The 8,984-nt window shown below is 41.7% G+C and overlaps 1 protein-coding gene across 1 annotated transcript; it reads right to left on the bottom strand.

Moving 5' to 3' along the window:
- Positions 1 to 1,123: 1,123 nt before the first annotated feature.
- On the bottom strand, positions 1,124 to 7,772 carry PNN (pinin, desmosome associated protein; the record flags this gene model as incomplete). The annotated part of the gene is made up of 9 exons (XM_080708007.1): positions 1,124 to 2,508; positions 3,390 to 3,528; positions 3,606 to 3,761; positions 4,721 to 4,796; positions 5,350 to 5,444; positions 5,558 to 5,630; positions 6,126 to 6,194; positions 6,855 to 6,926; positions 7,660 to 7,772. The coding sequence occupies 9 exons, from the start codon at positions 7,770 to 7,772 to the stop codon at positions 1,124 to 1,126; spliced, it is 2,178 nt and encodes a 725-aa protein (XP_080564133.1).
- Between the last annotated feature and the right edge of the window lie 1,212 nt (positions 7,773 to 8,984).

Genomic DNA, 8,984 nt, shown 5'->3' with positions numbered 1-8,984 from the left:
GCATCGAAAAGTTAATACAAGTACTAGTCTTAAGCAGTCACACAAGTCTAAGCCACATTTATTTGCACATATATATGGTAATGAGCAACAGATACTCAAGTTCATACAAATTTATAAAACAACAGTTAATAATCACTTGGTACACTTGTGTGTTATCTTGCTTACATATTCAAGTCTAGATGAACGTCCTTCATTTTGTAAACTTTCATATAGTTCTTCCTTAAACAAAAATTCTTGAAAACACATACTGGCATGTTTCAGTTAGGGCCAACACAAAAGTTAAGACAAGAGCACAATCTCGAAACCCAAGTTTAGAAGATACTTCTATCTACTTCCTTCTAAAAAGAAGTGATTAACTGACTGGAGATGTTATTACATAAGTAATCATGAAGACAAAAGAATGATGCTCCCATAATCAGGAAAAAAATGACAACCGAATCAAAGTGTTTTAAGTCATCTACCAACTATCTGGTTTAAGTGAGAAATAAGGAAATGCTTAGATTAAAATACTGAGATTAGAGAATAGCAAATGACTTTTAAAGAGAACTACTCCCCCTCAAAGTGGTGGTGAAGATCCAACTCTGACAACTCAAAATATTTCTAAGGCAAGTAAAAGTGAGAAAACCTAAAATATTCTAATCATGTTCAATATCTAGTGATACAAGCTGAAAATGATATCAAGAAGGTATTTATTATACAAGTGTCAACGAGGACATCTCAGAAATAATGAAAGAAATGCACATTTATTTCTACAAAAGCAATGTATGATACAGAATTAGAAGGGAACAGACCAGACCAGACTTAAAGATTTACCTATTAAAATATACATATTCTTACTGAAGAGTATAGTATATTTAAAAAAGATGACAAGGGATGTTAATCTTCTTTATTATTATTATTTTTACATATTTTGGAACCTCACATAATTTTGATAAATAACTCTTACAAAATTATGCAAAAAGTACAAGAATGTCTGGTAAACAAACAGTTTGTATTTTCCAAAAGATTTTTTACAACATGCAATTTTTAAGGCAGCATCCTCCTTATAAGGAAAGATAATCCTTTTACTCATCAAGAAATCTTCTGCTGCAAAGAATAGGCTAAGAAAGCCTGGCTTCTTCCATTAACGCCTTTTGTCTTTCCTGTCTGATTTCCGGTCTCTTTCACTTCTTGAAGATCTTTTGCCTGATCGACTACTCTCTGATATAGACCTCTTTCTGTCGGACCGGGAAGTCTTATCCTTTGATCCTTTTGCATCTCTACTACTACCACCTTTTGAAGATTTGTGACTTCTTTCTAGTCCTGAAGTTTCCCTTCGTTTCCGTTCCACGCTCCTTCTGTGCTTTCTATCTCTATTATGTCCCCGGCCCCTACTACGACTTCTACTCTCACTACTGCTACTAGTGCTGCTGCTACTATCTCTGCTGCTGCTACCACTAGTACTGGAGCTACTACTGGAACTGCTTCTACTACTACTACTGCCACTACTAGAACTGCTCCCACTGCTGCTACTGGTTGAACTGCTACTAGAACTACTACTGCTACTGCTTCGACTTCTACTCTTGCTTGTTTTATTTCTAGCTCGACCTCTACTTCGGCTTCTAGTTTTGGTTTTGGTTTTGCTTTCTGAATGTACTGTTAAGACTGGCTCCACTGACCCCTCAGGGAGTTTTACAGACTCTACAGGAAACTCCTTCCGCTCAGGTAGTACATTCCCTTGCTCCTGAATAACCTGAGGTGGTGGCTGCAAGACAGCTAATGGCAAAGTCTCAGGCTGAGAGAGAGGCTGGGATTGGAGTACTGGCTGGGCCTGAGACTGGGCCTGAGGCTGAGGCTGAGGTTGGGGCTGGGCCTGAGGCTGAGGCAGGGGCTGAGGCTGCGCCACAGACTCAGGTTGGGGCTCAGATTCTTTTTCTTCTTTTTCCTCAGCTTCCTTTTCCATTTCTACAGTACTAAGATTCTCTTTTCCAGGAGAAAGAGATTTACATTCTTTATCTGGCTCAACTTCGAATTCCATCTCTGGCTCCAATTCTTTGCTAGTTTCATTTTCTGAAGGCTCTATACTTTCAACTTGGTTAGTTTCCATAACCTCCTGCTCAGCAATTACATTTTTGACATTCTCAACCATCTCCAGGACATCCATCACTTCTTCAGGCTGACTATCCTGCTGCTTCTCACTTTCCCTTCCCTCAGTTTCCTCTTCCAGCTTAATCTCCATTTCCTGTTTCTGCTCCTCCTCCTCCTGCTCCTTCTCTGCATCACTATGAACTACACCTGCTTCCTTTTCCTCTTCCTCTCCTGCTTCCTCTACTTCTACATCATTGTGCTGATTACCTGTCTCCTCCAATTCTTCCTCTCGCTGAGCCACCTTACCCTCTTCTTGTTCCACCTTCTGGTCTTCATTACGCACCACCTGATGCTCTTTTTCCTTCATTGATTGTCTTCTAGGCCTAGCCTCCATTTTATTTATTTGCTCTGCAAATTCGATGCGTCTACCTTCAAATAAAGCTAAAGAATAAAAATTTACATGTGTAAAACTTACTGTAACTTAAAATTTGAACTCATAATTTTAAGCCTGGTTACAAACTGTCACTAGCTTTATTTAAATGTCTTTTTGTAAGAAAATAAGGAAAAAAATATTGATTATAGCAAAGAAGTAATTATAAAAGCAAAGATCCACTAGAAACTAATATACCAAGAAATTAGCAGCAGGAAAAAAACTGGACCATATTGAATAAAAAAGAGGTCAATCTTTTGCTACTTACCTCTAGGCTTGATGAAAACTAAAACTTCTTTAAAGCAGAACCAGCTTTGTGGGATCACAACAAATCACCATCTTAGCAGTCTATTCCTCCATGTTTGTGTTCCCTATAAACTATACCAATGTTCATTTTTGTCTTGCTTCATTAGCACTTTTATGTGGCTACTAACACTCGTAAGCAAAAAGAAATCTTACACACTTAGAAAAAACATTTGTCCAACTACTACCTAGTGAAATGAGTTTAAGGTTAAACTCCATCATGAAAGAAATACGCCTGCATTCCAACCTCACTGTCTCAGAATATTCTTGAGAAAAAACAAGGACTAAGCCAGGCGTGGTGGTGCATGCTTGTAATCCCCATGCTTGGGAGGCGGAGACAGGTGGATTGCACAGGTTCGAAGCCAGCCTGTTTCCAAATAAAAAGTATAAAATAGGTCTGGGAGTGTAGCCTGGAAGTAGAAGGGCTTCCAGGAACCCCAGTACTCCCCAACACACACACAAACAACAAGGACTAAACAACAAAAAATTAAGATCAACCCAAACTCAACTGTTAAATTACAATTAGTTTTGTGTGAATTGTATTATTTACCCATTTAGAAAATTTCAATGGGCTTCTTCATATACTTACCATTCATTTTTCTCTGTGATTCTTCTATTAGTTTTTGGGTAGCTGGACACATTCTTCCAGGAATATAGAACAAATGGGGCTTAGTCTTAGTTCTTATGTATTTAATTATCTTGGCATTATGCTCATTCCATTCTTCTTGCTAAAGAAAAGGCAAGAGGTCAGTGTTTTTGTAAACACAAAGGATCACAAATCTCAGAATCGTAAAACACCACTCACCAGCTGTGCAAGCTCAACCTTTTGTTCCAAGAGTCGCAGTTCTGTCTGTTTAGCACGTCGCTCTTCAAACAGTTCTCGCCTCTCATTTTCAACCTGCTTTCTCTCTTCTTCTGCCTGAACTTCAAGTTTTTGTTCAATTTCCTGGCGCCTCTTTTGCTAAACATAAGGAATCTGATGTAACACCCATGTACAGTTAAAGGACAGTTTCTATGCATTCTGATTGCACGAGCACTGCAAGTTCTAATTATGTATGCTTATCTGATGTGCTTTATAGTTCCAATTCAGGATACTCACTGACTCAAATTTAGCCTGTGGAATTTGGGACTGACTGCAATTTATCTTTTAGAAAATAGTCACTGAGGATTTTCTATAAAAACATCAATACTTCAAGTCCAGTTAAATAAACTGTGAAAAGCAAGGAATCCTTATGCTATTGTTCCACAGGGCTAAATATTGCCTTTGAGTATGTAAATAAATCTTAAAAAAAAAAAAACAACAGCATGACTGAACTAGTTGCAAGATCAAACACCCTTGTTTGAGAGAAAGTACTGAGATCTAAAGAACTGAAGAAATTTGTCTAAGACTATACAATGAAATTGTTAAAGAACTAAAATCAGAACCCAGGTACACTATATATCCATCCCAGCTATAGCCAGGTTCTCTAGATTTAAAGACCACAAATAGAAGTTCATTTGATATATAGCAACTCAAAAAAGACCAGCTGAAAAAATACAACAACCCCAGAAAGTTGTTTAAATTTTTACTTTACTTTAGCCTTACAATTAAGTATCAACAGAGCTTTTAAGCCCATTAAAAAAATATTAATCTCCTAGGCCGGGCATGGTGGTGCATGCTTGTAATCCCAGCATTTGGGAGGCCAAGCCTGGAGGATCGTGGTTTGCGAACAGCCTCAGCTACTTAGAGAGGTCCTTCGCAACTCAGTGAGACCCTGTTTCAAAAACTAAAAAGACTAAAAAATAGGGCTGGGGTGTAGCGTGGAGGTACACTGTCCCTGGGTTCCATCACCAGTACCTCAAAAAATCAATAAATAATCTCCCACACAGAAAATTTAAATAATCAAAGCAAAACAAAACAAACAAAAACAGTATAAATACCCTTTCAGTAGCAACAGTAGATTCTTGTTTAAATTTCTGAAGGGTGCCCATCAACAAGCCAAATATTCGTCGGTTCCTAAAAACAAAAAAGAAAAATAAATTTATTTCATTTCTTTGGCAATGAGAATTGAACCTGAGGGCATTCTAGCTCTGAACTACACTCCTAGCCCTGTTTCTTATTTTGAATAGTCTAAGTTATGGACACTGGGCTTAAACCTGTGATCCTCTTATCTCAGCCTCCCATATACTGGGATTAAGGTTTGCACCACAGTGCTGGCTAAAAATCAATTTCAATACGATTCATTTCAGTAAATCTATTAATTTCAAAGAGATACTACAGGCATTTGATTGATCCTACAATTTTTCTTAAAACTGCTTTGCTTTTCTTAGTGGGTGTGGGAATGTGTGGAGTAGTTCTAGGGATTGAACCCTGGGGTGCTCTACCACTGAGCCCTACTTTATTTTATTTCTGAAACAGGGTCTTGATAAGTTGATGAGGCTGGCCTCAAACTTACAATCCTCCTGTCTCAGACTTCCAAGTACTGGAATTAATGGCACATACCACTATGCTTGGCCTTTAAAACTGCATAATTTGACAGATTTTTCCACTCAAAGCATTCTATACATACCTTTGCTTTCCCTTTTCATCCATATTTTGATCCTGGATAAGGTCTCGACGTGTGCGTTCTTTGGAGGTAGCTACAACTGAAGACTGCAGTGCTGGCTACAAGAGAAAAAAATCTCAGTTGTTAACTTGTATGTGGGTAGCATTCCTTTATATACAGCCTGGTGAAAGTACTGTATTAATTCTCTAACATGTTCTCTTAATCTCAGTACCTTCTTAACATCATCATCCTCTGGGTCACTTTCTTGGCGTGATTCTCTTCTTGTCCGTCGCTCCCCGCCCAGCCTGCCATAGGAAACGTAATTTAAACGACTACTATAGAATTTCACATAAGTATATATACCAAATGACTATTTTTCTAGGACTTATCTCAAGAAGCCACATCCTAACAGTCTGCATCCCATTTTACTCTTTCCTCTGGCAGGAAAAAGAAAAAATATAGCAAATAATGACCAAACTTAAACTTTGCTCTACCATATTATCAACATATTTCTCAGACTGGTTAAGTTTTCAAAGGACAAAATGGAAAATGTGGTACAGGTTGACAATTTGCTTAGGCTTATTCTTTCTTGATTGTTATTCTGATTCAAGTCAGGTTATTATGAGTAAAAGTCTGAGTTTTGAAGAGTATTCAGTCAAATACTAATAAATCTCAGGGAGAAATGGCCCACTACTAAATTCTAATACAACTTATTTCAACAACATTTATTAAATATCTACATCTGTACTACTTCAGAGAATACAGCATAAAAGGATGCTTTCAAGAATTCTTCAACATACCTACTGACTGCCCCTTCAAGATCTCTCTGTTTGGCTGGGGGTCCTCCTCCACTATCTGAGAATCCACGCCTGTAATTAAAAATGCCCAACATAAAACACTTGAAAAATGGCATTTCCACTTGGCAAGATAATTTAGTTGAATTAAAAAAAAATCATCCAATTGAAATAACCTTCAAATGGGCACTCACTCCACAAAACTTTCCCCTGGTCCCCACGGCTGGGGATTGAATGAAAGGTTTAATGCATGCTAGGCAAGCAGTCTACCACTAAGCTATATTGCCATCTTTCATAGGCCAGGCACAGCGGCACATGCCTGTATTCCCAGTACCTGAGAGACTGAGACAGGAGGATCACAAGTTCGAGGGCAGTCTCAGCAATTTAAAGACACTCTTTCAAAATAAAGGGGTATAGTTTGGAGGTAGAATGTCAATCCCCAGCACCACAAAAAAGTAAATGAACAAAAGCTTTTATGATTTTAGTGGAAAAAAATTAAGTTTACACAAAAACATGTAGTTAATATACTTTTCAATCTTTAGCTGTGCACATAAATGAATTTTCAAGATAACTATTTAATACCAGAAATTAGAAGATCCCAGCATTCAAAAAGGTAACACGTTCTAATATTAGTTGTCATAAATTTGTTCATACATTAATTTGCCCATTTGTCATTACTTTTATCACAAAGAAAATATGAACAGTTTTTGCCCGAGTAAATTCTTAAAATCTTACCTCAGCAATAAACTACCACGTCCTCTACCTCCACCAGGACCAGAAAGGGCCAGCAATCTAGCTTGGATGGGCCTATAAAAGATTTACAATCCAAACAAAAATCATATTAAGACACATCTAAGGGCACCAACTATCATAGATGTGGTAGATCCTATGGGAAAATCAGCAGTACTAAAACGACGGTTTCAAATCCACCTGTTTGACACAGATGAGATGCTAAATTTTCTTTTTCTCAGAAATTACATTTCCCTAGCGCGGCGTGGTAATCCTAATAATCGAGAGGCTTAAGACAGGAGGATCGGGTTTGCGGCCAGCCTCAACAATTTAGTGCAGCATTCCGCAATTTAGTGAGACCTTGTTTCAAAATTAAGGAATAAAACTAAGGCTGGGGGGTATAACTCAGAGGTTGAATGTCTCTGGGTTCCAATCCCAGTACCGCCAAAACATCTTTTTAAAAACTCGTATTTTCCTCGACCGCGCTGCACGGCGTGGAGCCCGGGCGAGCTCGCACCCGGGGCCGCGGGCGGCGGGGCCGGGGCCGGGGCCGGGGGAGCGAGAAGGGGCTTTGTGCTGCAGTTCCGGGCCTGCAGCGCCGAGGGCGGGAAGCCATGCGGGCGCGGCCTGGCCTCGCTCCCTCCTCCAGGACCGGAGCCGGCGCCTCCCCGCCTCGCCAGGGGCCGGGGTCGCGGCCGCCCGGGCGCGGGCCGCGCGGTTCCAGCCTTCTCGGCTGGCCGCCCGCCCCGTCCCCAAGTCACCTCGACTCGAGAGCTGCGTGTCCGCGCCCCCGGCTCCCGTCCGGCCCTACCTCACGTCATTCGGATCGCGCCCGGTGAGCTTGCGAATATTCTCATCCACGTTCTTTAAGCTCTCTTTGGCCTTTTCTAGCTGCTCCTGCAAAGTTCTCACTGCGACCGCCATCTTCTCCCCGCAGCAGGCTTCGAGACTGCTCTACAGGCCGCGCCGCGCTCGGCCGCGCCGCGAGACGCCGAGGACTGACAGCCGGGCTCAGCCAATGACGCTAGGCCGTGCCTCTCGGCCTCCACCACTCAGCCACCGGGACGGGGGAGGAGCCTCCAGCCTCTGAGGCTCTGGACCAATGAAAAGCCGGACTGGGGAAGCTCCTCCCCCTGAGCTGCGGGCGGCGGCGCGCGGCTTAAGGCGCAGAGCGGGGCGGGGCTGAGCCCCGGATCCTCCGAGACCCGGTCTCCGCGCTGCGGCTGGACGGGAGAGCGGAGCTTCCCAGCCTTAGAGATATGAGGTGTGACGTGTTTTGTGTTGTTTCAACTACAGAATCACACTGGACGGGGCAGAACGAAGCCTACCTTCCCTCCTTCCCTTCACCTCAATGATTTAATTAGGAAAGGGCGCGGCCATTATGTTGGTGCGCATGCCCCGAGAGGAGGTGGGCTCAGTCTCTCCTGATAAAGCGAGCAGAGGGAAGCAAATGAACAGGAAAAGTCATCAGTTTGTTACGAGGTAGCGCATCAGAGGTGAACCAGACCTGCAATAGAAAGTCTTTATTACCCGCTGGGACTACACTGGGCACGGAATCCGAGTGCAGTCCCGAGTCAAAACTAAGAGATCAGGGTGTTTCCGGGCGTGGTGGCGCTTGTAATCCCCGCGCTTGGGAGGCTGAGACAGGAGGATCGCACAAGTTCGAGGCCAGCCTCAGCTACTTAGCGAGGCTCTCAGCAACTTAGTGAGACCCTGTTTCCAAATAAAATATAAAATAGTCTGGGAGTATAACCCGGAGATAGAAAGCCCCTGGGTTCCACTCCTAGTAACACACACACACACACACACACACACACACACACAGCGCTCAGGGTGAAAAGTTTACATTTTTATGGTGTGAAGTTTTAGCATAGGAGACCAAACATACTTTCTGCAGGTGCGTAAAGTAGGGGAAACGAGTTAAAAGTCAATATAGCTTGGAGTGTTAAACCATATCGCGTAGGCAGGCTGTTTTAGACCGTGATTCAACCTTAAGAAATTTTGCATTGGCCTCTTGAGGCCATGCTTTGAGTCCAATAAATTAATATAACAGCTTACAATTGTTATGGACTAGTCTTGTGGATGTTGTGTGAAAGACTTGATATGTTCCTCAAAAATTGAGAACATGGATAAAAT

Source organism: Muscardinus avellanarius (assembly GCF_963383645.1).
Source record: "Muscardinus avellanarius genome assembly, chromosome: 12".
Taxonomy (NCBI): domain Eukaryota; kingdom Metazoa; phylum Chordata; class Mammalia; order Rodentia; family Gliridae; genus Muscardinus; species Muscardinus avellanarius.
Note: the sequence above shows the minus strand (reverse complement) of the source record. Positions and strands in the feature narration are given on the sequence as shown.